General features: G+C 45.2%; 1 protein-coding gene across 1 annotated transcript in view; it reads left to right on the forward strand.

Moving 5' to 3' along the window:
• Positions 1–1,219: 1,219 nt before the first annotated feature.
• The window catches only part of LOC135573707 (cadherin-23-like), a 199,728-nt gene continuing 177,129 nt past the window's right edge, over positions 1,220–23,818 (forward strand). The window contains exons 1-3 of the mRNA XM_065023313.1: positions 1,220–1,283; positions 9,593–9,735; positions 21,100–21,147. Of these exons, the coding sequence (XP_064879385.1) occupies positions 1,220–1,283; positions 9,593–9,735; positions 21,100–21,147 (255 nt within the window). The remainder of the gene's footprint in view (positions 1,284–9,592; positions 9,736–21,099; positions 21,148–23,818) is intronic.

Below are 23,818 nucleotides of genomic sequence, written 5' to 3' on the forward strand. Positions count from 1 at the left end.
ACGGAATGAGGTCAATATCCTTCCAGGATCCCCGTGTTTTAGGAAGCGTTTAACAGTGATGAGGGGTGATCGTTTGACCGCGGACCCATTACAGACGCAGGCCATGGGCAAGATGGTCAAGATCACATCTATGAGGGTGCCCATTGTTACGGATTTAGGGTTGTGCCTGATAGGTTCCTTGATAATTTGTGTGAGATTGAGGGCATCTTTTTTAGATTGTAGGAGAGCCGGGGTGTTATTCATATCCCAATTCAGGGCGCCTGACAGAACAAACTGAAGATAAATGGGGAGCAATTAATTCACATATGGTGTCCAGGGCACAGCTGGGTGCTGAGGGGGGTCTATAACAAGCGGCAACAGTGAGAAACTTATTTCTGGAAAGGTGGATTTTTAAAAACAGAAGCTCAAACTGTTTTGGCACAGACCTGGATAGTATGACAGAACTATGGAGGCTATTTCTGCAGTAGATTGCAACTCCACCCCCTTTGGCAGTTCTATCTTGGCGGAAAATGTTGTAGTTGGGATGGAAATTTCAGAATTTCCGGGTGCCCTAAACCTGGATTCAGACACAGCTAGGACATCAGGGTTGGCGGAGTATGCTAAAGCAGTGAATAAAACGCACTTAGGGAGGAGGCTTCTGATGTTAACATGCATGAAACCAAGGCTTTTACGGTTACAGAAGTCAAATGATAGCGCCTGGGGAATAGGAGTGGAACTGGGGGCTACGGGGCCTGAGTTAACCTCTACATCACCAGAGGAACAGAGGAGGTGTAGGATAAGGGTACGGCTAAAGGCTATAAGAACTGGTCGTCTAGTGCGTTGGGGACAGAGAATAAAAGGAGCAGATTTCTGGACGTGGTAGAATAGATTTAGGGCATAATATACAGACAATGGTATGCTAGGATGTGAGTACAGTGGAGGGAAACATACGGCCAGGGTGTTGAGTGACGATAAGAGAGGTTTAGTCTCTGGAGACACCAGTTAAGCCAGGTGAGGTCTCCGCATGAGTGTGGGGTGGGACAAAAAAAGCTATCTAAGTGTGGGGTGGGACAAAAAAGCTATCTAAGGCATGTTGAGCGGGACTGAGGGCTCTACAGTGAAATAAAACAATAAGAACTAGCCAAGACAGCAGTAGACAAGGCATATTGACATTAGAGAGAGGCATAAAGCAATCACAGGTGTTGATCAGAAGAGCTAAGACAACAACAGGTAAATGGCGATGAATGGGCAGAGCGGGTCAGTTGGGTACATACAGGACCTGAGTTCGAGGCTGGGGCCAACAGGTAAACAAAATTAGGTTCTGTGTTAGGTACTGTCCAGGGGGCATCAGCTGTTTAGCCAAGTGATCATAGGGTAAAAAGAGCAGAAATAGGTGAGTCAGGGTGCCGTTCGGTAGTCACTACTGCGCTAGGCGAGCAGGGGACACAGCGTTCAGAAAAGTTAGCGGGCTGGGGGCTAGTAGATGGTTCTTCGGCGACATCATAACAGAATAGCCTGTTGAGACCACATCGGGCAATCACGTCGACAGTCCAGTCTTAATGGATCGACAATAAAGGGTCCAGGAGGACAAAAGAGGTATTATAGCCCTAGAATTAGCTGGCATATGGGCCTAGCTCGAGACTAGCTCAAAGCTTGTGTCGGGACAGATTTGTTAGCTAACAGTAGCCACTCGTTTGCGATGATCCGGAGTAATCATCCAGAGCGGCAGGAATCCGGTGATGTGTAGAGAGAAGCAGTCCGATATGCTCTGGGTTGATATAGCGCTGTGCAGACTGCCAGGTATTGTCCGAGCTAAGGCTGACTGGTGACCAAGAAAAAGGTGAAGACCGCTAGCCGTGGCTAACAAAGACTAGTATTCTAGTTAGCTAGCTCCTGATGGAAGTTCCAGTTATAAGGAATAAAAATAGCAGATCAGTACTACATTGGGTGAGGCGGGTTGCAGGAAAGTATATTTAGTTCGTATATAGAAAGTGAGATGAAGAAATATACGAAAAGACCTGCTGCTACGCCATCTTGGAGTGATAGAAGGACATTTGGCGAGGACGTTTGCTATCAATCTATCAATGTGCATAATATATCTATAAAGTGGAGCAAGGTAAAAAAAAATGTAAAAGATGAAAAGGTTGATGCACAATCTGACTGAGTGAAAGCAAATTTGGCTGCCCGCTGCAAATTGAGGACACACAGACGCACATATACCCCTCTAAACATTGCTCTTAATCTGCAGTTGTTTTGCAGTGAGAACGTGCAGGAGGTATTTTGCCAACATCTATTTAGCCATATTTAAACACGATTTTGAGTATCAGCCTATCCGACTATCAATTGTCAATTTACGGATACATTTACGAGTAAGAATATTCTTTTTGACATTGTTTTAGTACAATATGTATAGTTGTATTGAATGAATGAAAAGGCATTAGTAGCAGAGTTAGTAGTGCATGCGTTAACATAGAGAGGAAACACACACATTATGGCCTTTTGTTGAGTAACAGCCCTGTCCTCCGATTATGACACATAGCCAATTATAAACACGTGATTTACTGTGAAGTGCATCCACTTTAATGGCACCCACAAACACACACACATTTTGCATGCACATCCAACACAAGTACGCATGCATGTGCATAAGTATGTCTGAATGCATGCACACTAGCACGCATGCAAACACACTCGCGCACACACACACACTGTCAATTATAACAAGCTCTTACAGTCTCACTGCCGAATTAGACGTTTTCCACATTTCTCCAATGTCAAATTTCAAAGTTTCTCCAAACCTAACATTTTAAAAGTTGCAAAAACAAGTGCCTATCACTGGGATTGAACCCATGACCCTCAGAGCTGGAGCTCATGAATTAAGCCTATTCACCACCCCTGTCCACAATGCCCTAACAAAACCCAAGTTTACTTGATGTTAGTAGTGCTCACCGTTGCCCCTAGAGGCGACATCCTGTATTTAGGCACACAGCTCCCTCATGGCCTCTCCCCCTTCCAAATTGCTCAAGATTGAATTTGAAATTGGACGTCTGTCTATGTCCTAAGGACGTCCAGTTTTGGTGGTTTTAACGCTATCCCTATCCCTATCCCAAACCTTAACCCTGAACTTAATCATTCAGAATAATGTCTAAACATAATGTTTTAACCCTATTTAAAAGCTTAACCCTTAATTTAAAATTCGGCGTTTGGAACTGCTTCAAAATTTTACGTTTGGAGAAACAGAACGATGCGGAGCAGGAGGACCAATCCAGGGTGTATAAAACACTTAAAAATGTAACGTTTGGCACAACCTCGAAATTAAATGTTTGGAGAAATGTATATAAACGTCAGAATTTGAAGTAAAATTGGTAATCATTGTTATTGGTGCCTTCTCACTTATACCATTTTTGCACTACTAAGCCAAACTTAGCCAAAGCAAGCTGTACTAGCCTGGTTACCGTAGTTGCTAGAATTGTGCTGAAAAGGACAATGGGAAAATAAATTCTCAGAGCCAGCTCAGTTTGGTTCGGGTCATGCATTTGAAAATGAGGATGCTCTCTCTATGGCCCAATCATGTCTTCTTTAACCCTGTCTGTTTCTACCCTGGTTGGCCTTGTATGATCTCACTCTGCTCACCTCAGTTTGGCCTGGTTTGGTCTCTCCATAGACAGTGTCAGATTGTTGCAGAGGGCAGGGAGATAGACGAGAGAGAGAGCGAGAGAGAGAGAGAGAAAGAGAGAGATGATTCCCGAGCCCATTGCTCTTGTCCGAGTAGCAGGACTCGAGAGATGGAGGAGGGGAACTGTTAATGTGCACTGCATCATTCATAACAGTAATACTGGCATCAATTCCTGCTAAATAGCATAATTTGTCAGGGAAAGGGCTGGATGCCTCACTGTTACAGATAAGCACCAACAGGTTGCCCTCACTGCACCACACACTTGCGAACACATACACACAGGCACACAAACGTGCACAAGTTGACACAAGAATGCACATGCACATAGGCATGCAAAAATAGCGCACACACACACACATCACTCAAGAGTGCATGTCAACACACATATACACCCCTGCATGTGCAGTAATACATTCTTAAAACAATGCATACATAGTTTAGGCTAAACAAGCACACGAGGCCTCCTACTCATGCACACTCTCACTTATACTCACAGCAAAGAACCCTTTACACTTAATGTTCTATACTCAATCACACGCTCTTTCCCTTGGTAGGAGTTAATCTTCCACATTACCGTGGCTAGTAGAGACAGGGTCCTGGTATGAAGGCACCATTTGTTACTCTTCACTCATATGCTGGGACATAACCATGTCTACCCATATGCAGTGGACATTTATTGTTCAATGGAAGAGAGAGAGAGAGAGCGGGATAGGGTGAGTTAGGTCGTTATTATTGATGAATGTGCAGTAAAATGCTTAATTTCAACCCTCTTCGACCAAATTATAAATCATATTGAAAGCAGAGGAATTTGCATAAATCTCATTAGACACAATGAGAGGGGTTCATAAATCGTTATATTAATTAGTCATTTTTGCCTCCCTTTCATGAGGAAAATGGGGTGTATTAATAAAAAGAGAGGGGTGTGTGATTGTTGGGCCTAATTGGTCTTTGTGTTAAGCAGTCAGGTCCTGGAAGTGGCTTGATTTAGTTTTATCTCTAAAGTACTATCTCTAATGGACTACCTGCAGTGGTGGAGAGAGAGAGGAAGAGAGGTAGGAAGGTATGGAGATAATACTGCATATTAGTGTGTGTGGGGGGTCATGTGTATGTGTGCCTGTGTGTGTGTGCATGTGCCTGCCTGTGTGTGCGTTTGCCTGCCTGTGTGTGCATGTGTGTGAGTGTGTGTGTGTGCAATGCTGGTTAATACACTACACAGCACCACGTTAATAAATCCTCTTAATGGCCCTTCATGTTCTCCGTGTGGGTAACTCTACCAGACCCTATCTCTCCCTCAGTGGCTCCCTATCTCCACTTCAGTTTAACTGTACCATAATGAGCCCCTATCCCCCCACCCCGCCCCTCACCTTGATTAGATACACACACACACACTCTCTCACACTCATGCATGCACGCACACACACACATCCCGAGGCCCATGCCCTGGACTCTGCCTACCCTGGATCCACCCTGACACATGTCCAGCATGTTGGATTAGCCAACCTGTCACTGCTCCACCCCTGGGTTTGATCCTGTCTGGTCCTCGGGATGCGTGTGAGAGAGAGAGAGAGAGAGAGAGAGAGAGAGAGAGTGAGTGTGTGTTGCTCTGGTCTGTGATGAATGAAGCCTCTGAACCGCTGCAGCTCTCCAATTAAAATCACTCTACCCTCCTAACCTCACTGTGTGTGTGTGTGTGTGTGTGTGTGTGTGTGTGTGTGAGTAAGTGTGTTTGTTTTATTTGTGTATGTGTTCTCTCTATGCGGCTATGTGGGCATGCTGTCTGTGTGCTGTGTGTAAATATTTACATTTTTCCTCCCTATGCCAGTGTTTGAAAGTCCAGGACTTGGAAAGTTGTCTAATGTGTGTGTGTGTCTGTGTGTGTGTTTGCTTTAATAAAGCCTTTTTCAAACCTCTCCTCATAATTGAACAAAAGTTTGGAGATGTGTATTGATTGTTTTTGATTTGTTATATTAGAGAAATCAGTGTACAGTAGGAAGAGCCAATAAGTGTCTCTCCTTTCTGGGGAGGTTCCCATTGCTTGGAAGGCAGCCACAGTTCGTATATTTCATATTTCTATTTTGCCTTTTTCAAAAGTGTTGGAAAAACTTGGCAATAATCAACTGACTGGCTTACTTTATGTCTATAGTATTCTTTCGGGTATGCAATCTGGTTTCCGCTCAGGTTATGGATGTGTCACTGCAATCTTAAAGGTTAAAGGTGATTCTAAGCAATATTGTGCTGCTATTTTTATTGAATTGGCCAAAGCTTTTGATACTGTAGACCATTCCAGGAGCATTGGTGTCTCTGAGGGGTCTTTGGCCTGGTTTGCTAACTACCTCTCTCAAAGAGTGCAGTGTATAAAGTCAGAAAATCTGCTGTCTCAGCCACTGCCTGTCACCAAGGGAGTACCCCAAGGCTCAATCCTAGGTCCCTCGCTCTTCTCAATTTACATCAACAACATAGCTCAGGCAGTAGGAAGCTCTCTTATCCATGTATATGCAGATGATACAGTCTTATACTCAGCTGGCCCCTCTCTGGATTTTGTGCTAAGTGCTCTACAACAAAGCTTTCTTTGTGTCCAAGAAGCTTTCTCTACCCTTAACCTTTTTCTAAACACCTCCAAAACTAAGGTCATGTGGCTTGGTAAGAAGAATGCCCCGCTTCCCACAGGTGTTATTACTACCTCTGAGGGTTTAGAGCTTGAGGTAGTCACCGCATGCATACAAGTACTTGGGAGTATGGCTAGAAGGTGCACTGTCCTTTTCTCAGCACATATCAAAGCTGCAGGCTAAAGCTAAATCTAGACTTGGTTTCCTCTATCGTAATCGCTCCTCTTTCACCCGAGCTCCCAAACTAACCCTGATTCAGATGACCATCCTACCCATGCTAGATTACGAAGACATAATGTGTAGATCGGCAGGTAAGGGTGTTCTCGAGCAGCTAGATGTTCTTTACCATTTGGCCATCAGATTTGCCACCAATGCTTCTCATAGGACACATCACTGCACTCTATACTCTGTAAACTGGTCATCTCTGTATACCCGTCGCAAGACCCACTGTTTGATGCTTCTTTATAAAACCCTCTTAGGCCTCGCTCCCCCCATCTGAGATATCTACTGCAGCCCTCATCCTCCACATACAACACCCGTTCTGCCAGTCACATTCTGTTAAAGGTCCCCAAAGCACACACATCCCTGGGTCGCTCCTCGATCAGTTCGCTGCAGCTAGCTTCATTCAAAGTTTCAATCATGGACATTCTTACTGACAGTTGTGGCTGCTTTGTATGATGTATTGTTGTCTCTACCATCTTGATATTTGTGCTGTTGACTTTGCCCAATAATGTTTGTACCATGTTTTTGTGCTGCTACCATGTTGTGTTGCTACCATAAGTAAAAATACTTTAAAGTACTACTTAAGTAGTTTTTCATGTGTAGTTTGCTTTACTATTTATACTTTTTATACTATACTTACTAACTTTTACTTTACTACATTCCAAAATAAAATTATGTACTTTTTAACTCCATACATTTTCTCTGACACCCACAAAAGTACTTACATTTTGAATGCTTAGTAGGACAGAAAAATGGTCCAATTCACACAATTATCAAGAGAACATCCCTGGTAATTCTACTGCCTCTGATCTGGCGGACTCACTAAACACACATGTTTCATTTGTAAATTATATCTGAGTTTTTGTGTGTGTCACTGGCTATCCATACATTAAAATAACATGAACATTTTTCCGCCTGGTTTGCTTAATATAAGGAATTTTAAATAATTTATACTTCTACTTTTACTTTCAATACTTAAGTAAGCCACATTTAAGTATATTTTAGCAATTACATTAACTTTTGATACTTAAATATATTCATAACCACATTCCTTTAGACTTTTTGTCACTGCTGCTCCCGCTCTCCCACTCTGGCACTCGAGGACGCCATGCACCCTTCATTACGCAAACCTGTCAAAATCAAAACACACAGCAGCGCTAATTGGACTCACCTGGACTCCTTCCCTTTGTTGATTGCCCCGTCTATAACTATCGACTCCCCGTTTGTTCCCTGTGTCAGCATTAATGCCATTATGTGTTCCTACCTCTTTGAAGATGCAAAATATGTTTTATTGTGAAACAAACAAGAAATAAGACAAAAAACTTGAGCGTGCATAACTATTCACCCCCCCCCCCCCCCAATGTCAATACTTCGTAGAGCCACCATTTGCTGCATGTCTCTTGAGGTATGTCTCTATAAGCTTGGCACCTCGAGCCACTGGGATTTTTTTTCCATTCTTCAAGGCAGAACTGCTCCAGCTCCTTCAAGTTGGATGGGTTCCACTGGTGTACAGCAATCTTTAAGTCATACCACAGATTCTCAATTGGATTGAGGTCTGTGCTTTGACTAGGCCATTCCAAGACATTTAAATGTTTCCCCTTACACCACTCGAGTGTTACTTTATCAGTATGCTTAGGTTCATGGTCCTGTTGGAAGGTGAACCTCTGTCCTAGTCTCAAATCTCTGGAAGACTGAAACCGTTTTCCCTCAAGAATTTCCCTGTATTTAGCGCCATCTATCATTCCTTCAATTCTGACCAGTTTCCCAGTCCCTGCCGATGAAACTCATCCTCACAGCATGATGCTGCCACCACCATGCTTCACTAGGGGATGGTATTCTCGGGGCGATGAGAGGTGCTGGGTTTGCGCCAGACATAACGTTTTCCTTTATGGCCAAAAAGCTACATTTTAGTCTCATCTGACCAGAATAGCTTCTTCCATATGTTTGGGGAGTCTCCCACTTGCCTTTTGGCAAACACCAAATGTGTTTGCTTATTTTTTTGTTAATCATGGCTTTTTCTGGCCACTCTTCCGTAAAGGCCAGCTCTGTGGAGTGTACAGTTTAAAGTAGCCCTATGGACAGATACTCCAATCTTCACTGTGGAGCTTTGCAGCTCCTTCAGGTTTATCTTTAGACTCTTTGTTGCCTCTCTGATTAATGCCCTCCTTTCCTGGTCCATGAGTTTTGGTGGGCGGCCCTCTCTTGGCAGGTTTGTTGTGGTGCCATATTCTTTCAATTTTTTAATAATGGATTTGATGTTGCTCCATATGATGTTCAAAGTTTCTGATATTTTTTTATAACTCAACCCTGATCTGTACTTCTCCAAAACGACATTCCTGGTCTGATTGGAGAGCTCCTTTGTCTTCATGGTGCCGCTTGCTTGGTGGTGCGCCTTGCATAGTGGTGTTGCAGAATCTGGGGCCTTTCAGAACAGGTGTATATATACTGGGATCATGTGACACTTAATAAAGTCCACCTGTGTGCATAATTATGTGACTAATTATGTGAATTGGTTACACCAGATATTTTTTAGGGGCTTCATAGCAAAGGGGGTGAATACATATGCATGCACTACTGTTCCGTTTTATTTATTTATTTTACATTTTGATAAAAGTAATTTTTTTACTTCCACTATTTTATGTATGTTCATTACATGAAATCCAAATGAAATAAATTTAACTTACAGGTTGTAATGCAACAAAATAGGAAAAACACCAAGGGGGATGAATACTTTTGCAAGGCACTGTATAACTGTCTGCTCCCTCATTTGTTCCCTGTGTCAGCATTCATGTTGTTATGTGTCCGTTGATAATTAGATGTTCACTTCCTGTACCTGCTTCTCGTCTACCATCGCCGACCCTTACACTTTTACTCAAGTAGTATTTTACTGGGTTGCTTTCACTTTTACTTGAGTCATTCTCTATTAAGGTATCTTTCCTTTTACTCAAGTATAACAATTAGTTACTTTTTCCACCACTGGTCGAAATGGCAACCTATTCACTATTTAGTGGGGAATAGGGTGCCAAATTGGGAATATGGTGCCATTTTGGACCAAAAAATGTCTTCCTTTGACTGACCTTCGACCAATGTTTCCCTCTGTGTATGTCAGGCACATCAGTGACCCAGCTAGAGGCTCTGGACCCAGAACAGGAGCCACTCATCTTTGGTGTCGTGGGAGAGGAGGCCATGAGGTACTTTGCCGTGGCGAGAGACACAGGAGTGGTGTGGCTACGACAGCCCCTGGACCGCGAGGTTAGAAGACACACACACACACACACAGGCACTTGCACGTACACATGCAGGTATACACACACACATTAATGAGAAGAGGAAGAATGTCAGAAAAGGAGGGATGGCTTAAGGATGGAACAGAGAGAAGTGAGATTTAGAAAGGCTTAGGAAGAGTGTAATGATGAATGTTACAGTGCTCCCGAGTGGTCTAAGACACTGCATTTCAGTGCAAGAGGTTCATTGCGCTGGTTCAAATCCAGGCTGCATCACATCTGGCTGTGATTGGGAGACCTATAAGGCGGTGCACAATTGGCCCAGCGCCGTCTGGGTTTAACTGGGATAGGCTGTCATTGCAAATAAGAAGTTTATTAGCAAGTGCATCAGTGATGATGTTCCAATGGTGACTATTAAAACCTTCCCCAACCAGAAGCCGTGGATTGATGGCAGAAATCGCGCAAAACTGAAAGCGCGGACCACTGCTTTAATCATGGCAAGGCAAACAAAAACATGACCGAATACAAACAGTGTAGCTATTCCCTCCGCAAGGCAATCAAACAAGCTGAGCGTCAGTATGGAGACAAAGTAGATTCGCAATTCAGCGGCTCAGACACGAGATGTACAGTATGTGACAGGATGTACAGTCAATCACGGATTACAAAAAGAAAACCAGCCCCGTCGCAGACATCGATGTCTTGCACCCAGAAAAACTAAACAACTTCTTTGCTCGCTTTGAGGACAATACAATGCCACTGACACGGCCTGCTACCAAAACCTGCGGACTCTCTTTCACTGCAGCCAACGTGAGTAAAACATTTAAACGTGTTAACCCTCGCAAGGCTGCCGGCCCAGACGGCATCACTAACCGCGTCCTCAGAGCATGCGCAGACCAGCTGGCTGGTGTGTTATACGGACATATTCAATCAATTCCTATCCCAGTCTGCAGTTCCCACAGGCTTCAAGAGGGCCACCATTGTTCATGTTCCCAAGAAAGCTAAGGTAACTGAGCTAAACAACTATCGCCCCATAGCACTCACTTCCGTCATCATGAATTGCTTTGAGAGACTAGTCAAGGTTCATATCACCTGGGTCTCGAACCCGCCCTGTGCTACTGGGTCCTGGACTTTCTGACAGACCGCCCCCAGGTGGTGAGGGTAGGAAACAACATCTCCACCCCGCTGATCCTCAACACTGGGGCCCACAAAGTTGCGTTATCAGCCCTCTCCTGACTCCCTGTTCACCAATGACTGTGTGGCCATGCACACCTCCAACTCAATCATCAAGTTTGCAGATGACACTACAGTGGTAGGCTTGATTTACCAACAATGACGAGATGGGCCCTCGGAGTGTGGTGTCAGGAAAATAACCTCACACTCAACGTCAACAAAACAAAGGAGATGATCGTGGACTTCAGGAAACAGCAGAGGGAGCACCCCGCTATCCACATCGACTGGACAGTAGTGGAGAAGGTGGAAAGTTTTACGTTCCTGGACAAACTGACAAACTGAAATTGTCCACCCACACAGACAGCGTGGTGAAGAAGGCGCAACAACGCCTCTTCAACAACAGGAGGCTGAAGAAATTTGGCTTGTCACCAAAAACACTCACAAACTTTTACAGATGCACAATCGAGAGCATTCTGTCAGGCTGTTTAAAAAAAAAATAATTTAACCTTTATTTAACCAGGTAGGCAAGTTGAGAACAAGTTCTCATTTACAATTGCGACCTGGCCAAGATAAAGCAAAGCAGATCGACAGATACAACGACACAGAGTTACACATGGAGTAAAACAAACATACAGTCAATAATACAGTATAAACAAGTCTATATACAATGTGAGCAAATGAGGTGAGAAGGGAGGTAAAGGCAAAATAGGCCATGGTGGCAAAGTAAATACAATATAGCAAGTAAAACACTGGAATGGTAGTTTTGCAATGGAAAAATGTGCAAAGTAGAAATAAAAATAATGGGGTGCAAAGGAGCAAAATAAATAAATACATTTAATAAGGTTGGGAAAGAGGTAGTTGTTTGGGCTAAATTATAGGTGGGCTATGTACAGGTGCAGTAATCTGTGAGCTGCTCTGACAGTTGGTGCTTAAAGCTAGTGAGGGAGATAAGTGTTTCCAGTTTCAGAGATTTTTGTAGTTCGTTCCAGTCATTGGCAGCAGAGAACTGGAAGGAGAGGCGGCCAAAGAAAGAATTGGTTTTGGGGGTGACTAGAGAGATATACCTGCTGGAGCGTGTGCTACAGGTGGGAGATGCTATGGTGACCAGCGAGCTGAGATAAGGGGGGACTTTACCTAGCAGGGTCTTGTAGATGACATGGAGCCAGTGGGTTTGGCGACGAGTATGAAGTGAGGGCCAGCCAACGAGAACGTACAGGTCGCAATGGTGGGTAGTATATGGGGCTTTGGTGACAAAACGGATTGCACTGTGATAGACTGCATCCAATTTGTTGAGTAGGTTATTGGAGGCTATTTTGTAAATGACATCGCCAAAGTCCAGGATTGGTAGGATGGTCAGTTTTACAAGGGTATGTTTGGCAGCATGAGTGAAGGATGCTTTGTTGCGAAATAGGAAGCCAATTCTAGATTTAACTTTGGATTGGAGATGTTTGATGTGGGTCTGGAAGGAGAGTTTACAGTCTAACCAGACACAAGTATTTGTAGTTGTAAAAGTATTCTAAGTCAGAGCCGTCCAGAGTAGTAATGTTGGACAGGCGGGCAGGTGCAGGTAGCGATCGGTTGAAGAGCATGCATTTAGTTTTACTTGTATTTAAGAGCAATTGGAGTCCACGGAAGGAGAGTTGTATGACATTGAAGCTTGCCTGGAGGGTTGTTAACACAGTGTCCAAAGAAGGGCCAGAAGTATACAGAATGGTGTCGTCTGCGTAGAGGTGGATCAGAGACTCACCAGCAGCAAGAGCGACCTCATTGATGTATACAGAGAAGAGAGTCGGTCCAAGAATTGAACCCTGTGGCACCCCCATAGAGACTGCCAGAGGTCCGGACAGCAGACCCTCCGATTTGACACACTGAACTCTATCAGAGAAGTAGTTGGTGAACCAGGCGATCGAGTCTGCCGATGAGGATGTGGTGATTGACAGAGTCGAAAGCCTTGGCCAGATCAATGAATACGGCTGCACAGTAATGTTTCTTATCGATGGCGGTTAAGATATCGTTTAGGACCTTGAGCGTGGCTGAGGTGCACCCATGACCAGCTCTGAAACCAGATTGCATAGCAGAGAAGGTATGGTGAGATTCGAAATGGTCGGTAATCTGTTTGTTGACTTGGCTTTCGAAGACCTTAGAAAGGCATGGTAGGATAGATATAGGTCTGTAGCAGTTTGGGTCAAGAGTGTCCCCCCCTTTGAAGAGGGGGATGACCGCAGCTGCGTTCCAATCTTTGGGAATCTCAGACGACACGAAAGAGAGGTTGAACAGGCTAGTAATAGGGGTGGCAACAATTTCAGCAGATAATTTTTAGAAAGAAAGGGTCCAGATTGTCTAGCCCGGCTGATTTGTAGGGGTCCAGATTTTGCAGCTCTTTCAGAACATCAGCTGAACGGATTTGGGAGAAGGAGAAATGGGGAAGGCTTGGGCGAGTTGCTGTTGGGGGTGCAGTGCTGTTGACCGGGGTAGGAGTAGCCAGGTGGAAAGCATGGCCAGCCGTAGAAAAATGCTTATTGAAATTCTCAATTATGGTGGATTTATCAGTGGTGACAATGTTTCCTATCTTCAGTGCAGTGGGCAGCTGGGAGGAGGTGTTCTTATTCTCCATGGACTTTACAGTGTCCCAGAACTTTTTTGAGTTAGTGTTGCAGGAAGCAAATTTCTGCTTGAAAAAGCTAGCCTTGGCTTTTCTAACTGCCTGTGTATAATGGTTTCTAGCTTCCCTGAACAGCTGCATATCACGGGGGCTGTTCGATGCTAATGCAGAACGCCATAGGATGTTTTTGTGTTGGTTAAGGGCAGTCAGGTCTGGGGAGAACCAAGGGCTATATCTGTTCCTGGTTCTAAATTTCTTGAATGGGGCATGTTTATTTAAGATGGTTAGGAGGCATTTAAAAAAATATCCAGGCATCCTCTACTGACGGGATGAGATCAATATCCTTCCAGGATACCCCGGCAAGGTCGATTAGAAAGGCCTGCTCGCTGAAGTGTTTCAGGGAGCGTTTTATAGTGATGAGTGGAGGTCGTTTGACCGCTGACCCATTACGGATACAGGCAATGAGGCAGTGATCGCTGAGATCTTGGTTGAAGACCAATCACCACAGATAACACTGCTACTCCTACTGCTCTCTCTTCGTCCGCCCACGTGTTCTCGCACACCCCGAGAGCTTCTGGTCAGCGGGGTGGTGGCACCGGGATCCTCATCTCTCCCAAGTGGTCATTCTCTCTTTCTCCCCTTACCCATCTGTCTATCGCCTCCTTTGAATTCCATGCTGTCACAGCCTACACAGTTACCAGCCCTTTCAAGCTTAACATCCTTATCATTTATCGCCCTCCAGGTTCCCTCGGAGAGTTCATCAATGAGCTTGATGCCTTGATAAGCTCCTTTCCTGAGGATGGCTCACCTCTCACAGTTCTGGGCGACTTTAACCTCCCCACGTCTACCTTTGACTCATTCCTCTCTGCCTCCTTCTTTCCACTCCTCTCCTCTTTTGACCTCACCCTCTCACCTTCCCCCTCTACTCACAAGGACAAGGCAGGCAATACACTCGACCTCATCTTTACTAGATGCTGTTCTTCCACTAACCTCACTGCAACTCCCCTCCAAGTCTCCGACCACTACCTTGTATCCTTTTCCCTCTTGCTCTCATCCAACACTTCCCACACTGCCCCTACTCGGATGGTATCGCGCCGTCCCAATCTTCGCTCTCTCTCCCCCGCTACTCTCTCCTCTTCCATCCTATCATCTCTTCCCTCTGCTCAAACCTTCTCCAACCTATCTCCTGATTCTGCCTCCTCAACCCTCCTCTCCTCCCTTTCTGCATCCCTTGATTCTCTATGTCCCCTATCCTCCAGGCCGGCTCGGTCCTCCCTCCTGCTCCGTGGCTCGACGACTCATTGCGAGCTCACAGAACAGGGCTCCGGGCAGCCGAGCGGAAATGGAGGAAAACTCGCCTCCCTGCGGACCTGGCATCCTTTCACTCCCTCCTCTCTACATTTTCCTCTTCTGTCTCTGCTGCTAAAGCCACTTTCTACCACTCTAAAGTCCAAGCATCTGCCTCTAACCCTAGGAAGCTCTTTGCCACCTTCTCCTCCCTCCTGAATCCTCCTCCCCCTCCCCCTCCTCCCTCTCTGCAGATGACTTCGTCAACCATTTTGAAAAGAAGGTCGACGACATCCGATCCTCGTTTGCTAAGTCAAACGACACCGCTGGTTCTGCTCACACTGCCCTACCCTGTGCTCTGACCTCTTTCTCCCCTCTCTCTCCAGATGAAATCTCGCGTCTTGTGACGGCCGGCCGCCCAACAACCTGCCCGCTTGACCCTATTCCCTCCTCTCTTCTCCAGACCATTTCCGGAGACCTTCTCCCTTACCTCACCTCGCTCATCAACTCATCCCTGACCGCTGGCTACGTCCCTTCTGTCTTCAAGAGAGCGAGAGTTGCACCCCTTCTGAAAAAACCTACACTCGATCCCTACCGATGTCAACAACTACAGACCAGTATCCCTTCTTTCTTTTCTCTCCAAAACTCTTGAACGTGCCGTCCTTGGCCAGCTCTCCCGCTATCTCTCTCAGAATGACCTTCTTGATCCAAATCAGTCAGGTTTCAAGACTAGTCATTCAACTGAGACTGCTCTGCTCTGTATCACGGAGGCCCTCCGCACTGCTGAAGCTAACTCTCTCTCCTCTGCTCTCATCCTTCTAGACCTATCGGCTGCCTTCGATACTGTGAACCATCAGATCCTCCTCTCCACCCTCTCCGAGTTGGGCATCTCCGGCGCGGCCCACGCTTGGATTGCGTCCTACCTGACAGGTCGCTCCTACCAGGTGGCGTGGCGAGAATCTGTCTCCTCACCACGCGCTCTCACCACTGGCGTCCCCCAGGGCTCTGTTCTAGGCCCTCTCCTATTCTCGCTATACACCAAGTCACTTGGCTCTGTCATAACCTCACATGGTCTCTCCTATCATTGCTATGCAGACGACACACAATTAATCTTCTCCTTTCCCCCTTCTGATGACCAGGTGGCGAATCGCATCTCTGCATGTCTGGCAGACATATCAGTGTGGATGACGGATCACCACCTCAAGCTGAACCTCGGCAAGACGGAGCTGCTCTTCCTCCCGGGGAAGGACAGCCCGTTCCATGATCTCGCCATCACGGTTGACAACTCCATTGTGTCCTCGTCCCAGAGCGCTAAGAACCTTGGCGTGATCCTGGACAACACCCTGTCGTTCTCAAATAACATCAAGGCGGTGGCCCATTCTTGTAGGTTCATGCTCTACAACATCCGCAGAGTACGACCCTGCCTCACACAGGAAGCAGCGCAGGTCCTAATCCAGGCACTTGTCATCTCCCGTCTGGATTACTGCAACTCGCTGTTGGCTGGGCTCCCTGCCTGTGCCATTAAACCCCTACAACTCATCCAGAACGCCGCAGCCCGTCTGGTGTTCAACCTTCCCAAGTTGTCTCACGTCACCCCGCTCCTCCGCTCTCTCCACTGGCTTCCAGTTGAAGCTCGCATCCGCTACAAGACCATGGTGCTTGCCTACGGTGCTGTGAGGGGAACGGCACCTCAGTACCTCCAGGCTCTGATCAGGCCCTACACCCAAACAAGGGCACTGCGTTCATCCACCTCTGGCCTGCTCGCCTCCCTACCACTGAGGAAGTACAGTTCCCGCGCAGCCCAGTCAAAACTGTTCGCTGCTCTGGCCCCCCAATGGTGGAACAAACTCCCTCACGACGCCAGGACAGCGGAGTCAATCACCACCTTCCGGAGACACCTGAAACCCCACCTCTTTCAGGAATACCTAGGATAGGATAAAGTAATCCTTCTCACCCTCCCCCCCTTAAAAGATTTAGATGCACTATTGTAAAGTGGCTGTTCCACTGGATGTCTTAAGGTGACCGCACCAATTTGTAAGTCGCTCTGGATAAGAGCGTCTGCTAAATGACTTAAATGTAATGTAAATGAAGACAGCAGAGGTGTTTTTAGAGGGCAAGTTGGTTAGGATGATATCTATGAGGGTGCCCGTGTTTAAGGCTTTGGGGAGGTACCTGGTAGGTTCATTGATAATTTGTGTGAGAAGGAGGGCATCAAGTTTAGATTGTAGGATGGCTGGGGTGTTAAGCATGTTCCAGTTTAGGTCGCCTAGCAGCACGAGCTCTGAAGATAGATGGGGGGCAATCAGTTCACATATGGTGTCCAGAGCACAGCTGGGGGCAGAGGGTGGTCTATAGCAGGCGGCAACGGTGAGAGACTTGTTTTTAGAGAGGTGGATTTTTAAAAGTAGAAGTTCAAATTGTGAGGGTACAGACCTGGATAGTAGGACAGAACTCTGCAGGCTATCTTTGCAGTAGATTGCAACACCGCCCCCTTTGGCAGTTCTATCTTGTCTGAAAATGTTGTACATCCGAACATCCGGGTTGGCAGAGTGTGCTAAAGCAGTGAATAGAACAAACTTAGGGAGGAGGCTTCTAATGTTAACATGCATGAAACCAAGGCTATTACGGTTACAGAAGTCGTCAAAAGAGAGCGCCTGGGGATTAGGAGTGGAGCTAGGCACTGCAGGGCCTGGATTCACCTCTACATCGCCAGAGGAACATAGGAGCAGTAGAATAAGGGTGCGGCTAAAAGCAATAAGAATTGGTCTTCTATAACGTCTGGAACAGAGAGTAAAAGGAGGTTTCTGGGGGCGATAAAATAGCATCAAGGTATAATGTACAGACAAAGGTATGGTAGGATGCGAATACAGTGGAGGTAAACCTAGGTATTGAGTGATGAAGAGAGAGATATTGTCTCTAGAAACATCATTGAAACCAGGAGATGTCATTGCATGTGTGGCTGGTGGAACTAATAGGTTGGATAAGGTATAGTGAGCAGGACTAGAGGCTCAGTGAAATAAGCCAATAAACACTAACCAGAACAGCAATGGACAAGGCATATTGACATTAAGGAGAGGCATGCTTAGTCGAGTGATCAAAAGTGTCCGGTGAGTGGAGAGGTTGGTTGGGGGTCACGGCGATTTAGACAGCTAGCCAAGCCATCGGTAGCAAGCTAGCATAGGATGGAGGTCTGTTAATAGCCACCTCTTGCGTTCCGTCAGTAGATTAGTGGGGTTCCGTGTGGTAGAGGGGATTAATCCAAATCACACAACAACAACAAAAATAAAAACAATAGATATAGATATAAAGGCCCAAGAAGAAAAGATAATAATAATAATAAAAATAAATAAATAAATTGTCCGATTGTCTATTCAGATAGCAGCCGATAAGACAGCAGGCTGCAGATGGGCGTTCAGGTAACGTCGCGACGGAGGAGCCAGCCGGATAACTCCTTCGGGTAGATAACGTCGGCATTCCAGTTGTGAAGGCCCGGTGGGGCGCCGCGTAGGCAGTAAAACGGGTCCGGATAGGTGACTGCAGCCCAGTAGTGATTGATGGAACTCAGGAGTGATCGACGAAAGCCAATAGTCACACGGATAGCAGCTAGCTAGCTGTGAGATCCAGGTATGAATGTCCAGAGAGCGGTTGAAATCCAGGGACATGGAGAGAAAAATTGGTCCGGTATGTTCCGTTCCGAGCCACGCTGCGCTGCGCCGTACAAAACTGGCGATAGATTTTCGAGCTAAAGGATAGCTGATGACCACAAACCGTGGTTAGCTGAATACTAACGATTTGCCAGTAAAGAAGCTAACTAGCTTCTGAACTAGCTTCTGATTAGCCTCTGGATTAGCTTCTGGGCTAGCTTCTGGCTAGTTTCTGGCTAGCTTCTTGGAGTTTCTGGCTAGCTTCTTGGAGGATTACAGATTTGAGGTAAATAATACTTTTTTATAAATATAAATTGGTGAGGCAGGTTGCAGGAGAGTGTTTTGAAGATGAGTTGATGGAAAATTAAAAAAAATGTATGTGAAAAAAGTTGTAAATATATATATATACGGGACACGACAAGACGAGGACAAAAGACGTCTGAACTGCTATGCCATCACCGGCTGGTACAGCAACTGCTCCGCCCACAACCGTAAGGCTCTCCATAGGGTAGTGAGGTCTGCACAATGCATCACCGGGGGCAAACTACCTGCCCTCCAGGACACCTACACCACCCAATGTCACAGGAAGGTCAAAAAGATCATCAAGGACAACAACCACTCGAGCCACTGCCTTTTCACCCTGCTATCATCCAGAAGGCGAGGTCAGTACAGGTGCATCAAAGCTGGGACCGAGAGACTGAAAAACAGCTTCCATCTCAAGGCCATCAGACTGTTAAACAGCCATCACTAACATTGAGTAGCTGCTGCCAACATACTGACTCAAATCTTTAGCCACTTTAATAATGGAAAATGTATGCAATAAATTTATCACTAGTCACTTTAAACAATGCCACTTTATATAATGTTTACATACCCTACATTGCTCATCTCATATGTACATACTGTACTCTATACCATCTACTGCATCTTGCCTATGCCATTCGGCCATCGCTCATCCATATATTTATAAGTACATATTCTTATTCATTCCTTTCAACTTGTGTGTATAAGGTAGTTGTTGTGAAATGGTTAGATTACTTGTTACGGGTGCACCTCAGCCACGCTCAAGGTACTAAACGATATCATAACCGCCATCGATAAAAGACAGTACTGTGCAGCCGTCTTCATCGACCTTGCCAAGGCTTTTGACTCTGTCAATCACCATATTCTTATCTCAGTAGCCTCGGTTTTTCTAATGACTGCCTTGCCTGGTTCACCAACTACTTTGCAGACAGATTTCAGTATGTCAAACCGGAGGGCATGCTGTCCGGTCCTCTGGCAGTCTCTATGGGGGTGCCACAGGGTTCAATTCTCGGGCCGACTCTTTTCTCTGTATATATCAATGATGTTGCTCTTGCTGCGGGCGATTCCCAGAACCACCTCTACGCAGACGACACCATTCTGTATACTTCCGGCCTGTCCTTGGACACTGTGCTGTCTAACCTCCAAACGAGCTTCAATGCCATACAACACTCCTTCCGTGGCCTCCAACTGCTCTTAAACGCTAGTAAAAACCAAATGCATGCTTTTCAACCGTTCGCTGCCTGCACCCGCACGCCCGACTAGCATCACCGCCCTGGATGGTTCCGACCTAGAATATTTGGACATCTATAAGTACTTAGGTGTCTGGCTAGACTGTAAACTCTCCTTCCAGACTCATATCAAACATCTCCAATCTAAAATCAAATCTAGATTCGGCTTTCTATTCCGCAACAAAGCCTCCTTCACTCACGCCTCCAAACTTACCTTAGTAAAGGTATAGCTCTGCTAGGTAAAGCTCCGCCTTATCTCAGTTCACTGGTCACGATGGCAACACCCACCCGTAGCACGCGCTCCGGCAGGTGTATCTCACTGATCATCCTAAAGCCAACACCGCATTTGGCCGCCTTTCGTTCCAGTTCTCTGCTGCCTGTGACTGGAACGAATTGCAAAAATCGCTGAAGCTGGAGACTTTTATCTCCCTTACCAACTTCAAACATCTGCTATCTGAGCAGCTAACCGATCGCTGCAGCTGTACATAGTCTATCGGTAAATAGCCCACCCAATTCACCTACCTCATCCCCATACTGTTTATTTTTATTTACTTTTCTGCTCTTTTGCACACCAGTATCTCTACCTGTACATGACCATCTGATCATTTATCACTCCAGTGTTAATCTGCAAATTTGTAGCAGTTGCAATTGTCGCAGTTGCAAATGAGAACTTGTTCTCAACTAGCCTACCTGGTTAAATAAAGGTGAAATAAAAATAAAAATAAATAGCCAGATCTAGAGGCACAAGCATTTCACTACACTCACATTAACATCTGCTAACCATGTGTAAGTGACCAATAAAAGTATGTATTGTGTATTGCTGCCCTCCAGTAGCAAAAAGTGACATCCCAAAAAACACTTGCTTTCTGTCCCTAAAACTGAAACTAAATAATATAAAAACGAAATATAAATACTTTAAAATTATATCTTAAGCTGAATAAAAACTAGCAAATCTGGTCTGAAAATAATCTAAAACTTAACTGAATTTCAAATAAAAAATACATAAGAAAATATAAAAACACAAAAATACAATAACCTTGACACACAAACAATCACACAGCCTCCCTCCCACCTTCCCTCCCCACACTCCCTCCCTCCTTCCCTCACATACTCTATGAAGGGTTATGCTGACTTGTCTCTCTCTCCATCTCTTCCAGACCAAGTCGGAGATGCAGGTGGAGTTCTCTGTGAGTGACAGCCAAGGGGTAAGAGTCAAACCTGCACTATGATCAACGCTGTGACATGATGTATCACATCCTGTCTGTCAAGCAGCTCACACACTGTATATACAACTCCTGACTAACTCTCCTTACAGTTATTTACTCTGACACCTTTCTCACACGTAACATTCTAATGCTAAAGCACACTGACATTTCAACCTACACAACCGTATAGGTCATGGTAAAGACAGTACACTTGTTACGTGCATAGATAGGGGTCTACCTGTGCCCGAGCACCTGTACCTTTGCCCTCCCTCTTGCCAGGTGCTCTTTTGGGTGGTGGTATATATACAGTGCCTTGCGAAAGTATTCGGCCCCCTTGAACTTTGCAACCTTTTGCCACATTTCAGGCTTCAAACATAAAGATATAAAACTGTATTTTTTTGTGAAGAATCAACAACAGGTGGGACACAATCATGAAGTGGAACGAGATTTATTGGATATTTCAAACTTTTTTAACAATCAAAAACGGAAAAATTGGGCGTGCAAAATTATTCAGCCCCCTTAAGTTAATACTTTGTAGCGCCACCTTTTGCTGCGATTACAGCTGTAAGTCGCCTGGGGTATGTCTCTATCAGTTTTGCACATCGAGAGACTGACATTTTTTCCCATTCCTCCTTGCAAAACAGCTCGAGCTCAGTGAGGTTGGATGGAGAGCATTTGTGAACAGCAGTTTTCAGTTCTTTCCACAGATTCTCGATTGGTCTGGACTTTGACTTGGCCATTCTAACACCTGGATATGTTTATTTTTGAACCATTCCATTGTAGATTTTGCTTTATGTTTGTCTTGTTGGAAGACAAATCTCCGTCCCAGTCACAGGTCTTTTGCAGACTCCATCAGGTTTTCTTCCAGAATGGTCCTGTATTTGGCTCCATCCATCTTCCCATCAATTTTAACCATCTTCCCTGTCCCTGCTGAAGAAAAGCAGGCCCAAACCATGATGCTGCCACCACCATGTTTGACAGTGGGGATGGTGGGTTCAGGGTGATGAGCTGTGTTGCTTTTACGCCAAACATAACGTTTTGCATTGTTGCCAAAAAGTTCAATTTTGGTTTCATCTGACCAGAGCACCTTCTTCCACATGTTTGGTGTGTCTCCCAGGTGGCTTGTGGCAAACTTTAAACAACACTTTTTATGGAGATCTTTAAGAAATGGCTTTCTTCTTGTCACTCTTCCATAAAGGCCAGATTTGTGCAATATACGACTGATTGTTGTTCTATGGACAGAGTCTCCCACCTCAGCTGTAGATCTCTGCAGTTCATCCAGAGTGATCATGGGCCTCTTGGCTGCATCTCTGATCAGCCTTCTCCTTGTATGAGCTGAAAGTTTAGAGGGACGGCCAGGTCTTGGTGGATTTGCAGTGGTCTGAGACTCCTTCCATTTCAATATTATCGCTTGCACAGTGCTCCTTGGGATGTTTAAAGCTTGGGAAATCTTTTTTGTATCCAAATCCGGCTTTAAACTTCTTCACAACAGTATCTCGGACCTGCCTGGTGTGTTCCTTGTTCTTCATGAGGCTCTCTGCGCTTTTAACGGACCTCTGAGACTATCACAGTGCAGGTGCATTTATACGGAGACTACACACAGGTGGATTGTATTTATCATCATTAGTCATTCAGGTCAACATTGGATCATTCAGAGATCCTCACTGAACTTCTGGAGAGAGTTTGCTGCACTGAAAGTAAAGGGGCTGAATAATTTTGCACCAATTTTTCAGTCTTTGATTTGTTAAAAAAGTTTGAAATATCCAATAAATGTCGTTCCACTTCATGATTGTGTCCCACTTGTTGTTGATTCTTCACAAAAAAAATACAGTTTTATATCTTTATGTTTGAAGCCTGAAATGTGGCAAAAGGTCGCAAAGTTGAAGGGGTCCGAATACTTTCGCAAGGCACTGTATTTTATTGTATACAGTTTTTGTTGTTGTTGTTCTGAACCCACTGTCCCCAAGTCGTCATGACGTCATCAAGTTCGCCCACCCCTACCCCATCCGTTGGTCTGCTGGGTCCACAGCTCACATGCGCCAGGTTGTGCCTTTTTCCCAGTTTGCCCTGTATGAATTGCATGCGCAAATCCGGTCCCCGGTTGAGTGTGTGTAGCAAGCTTCCTAGTTTAAATATCAACAGTGCTGCCACAGCAGCATAACATTTGATTAACACTAGATAACACTTACATCATCATCAATATTTGGTATGTTTTCCTGCACAGCAGCACTTTATAATGTATTTACTTATAGAATCATAGCCGAGAGAAGGGTGCTGGAGGTGCTGCAGAAACCCTGATAAATTGAAATAAATGTGCAAGTTATATAATTACTGCTGTTTGTTCAGAAATAAATTACATTTTTCAGAAAAGCTTACTACACCATGAGTGGACCTAGAATTTAGTCACAGAGGATCAATATCTTATTTTAAAAAATTGCCTGTCTGTGTACTGTGTGTAGCCTAATAACAAGGCATAGCCTGCAGTTGGGAAATCTGTCAGTGAACAGCATGCAGACAAAACAGGCCTTTCACAATATTTAAAATACATTCGCGGGATAACACAGGTTGGAAAGCAAATGGTTCCTGCTGAAAAGTGAAGACTAATCTTTCTGCTATCGGCTGCAAAAATATTTTAGCAACTTCCAAACAGGCCTATTGAGAGAGGCTTTTG

This window comes from Oncorhynchus nerka, linkage group LG10, assembly GCF_034236695.1.
Source record: "Oncorhynchus nerka isolate Pitt River linkage group LG10, Oner_Uvic_2.0, whole genome shotgun sequence".
In the NCBI taxonomy this organism is placed as follows: domain Eukaryota; kingdom Metazoa; phylum Chordata; class Actinopteri; order Salmoniformes; family Salmonidae; genus Oncorhynchus; species Oncorhynchus nerka.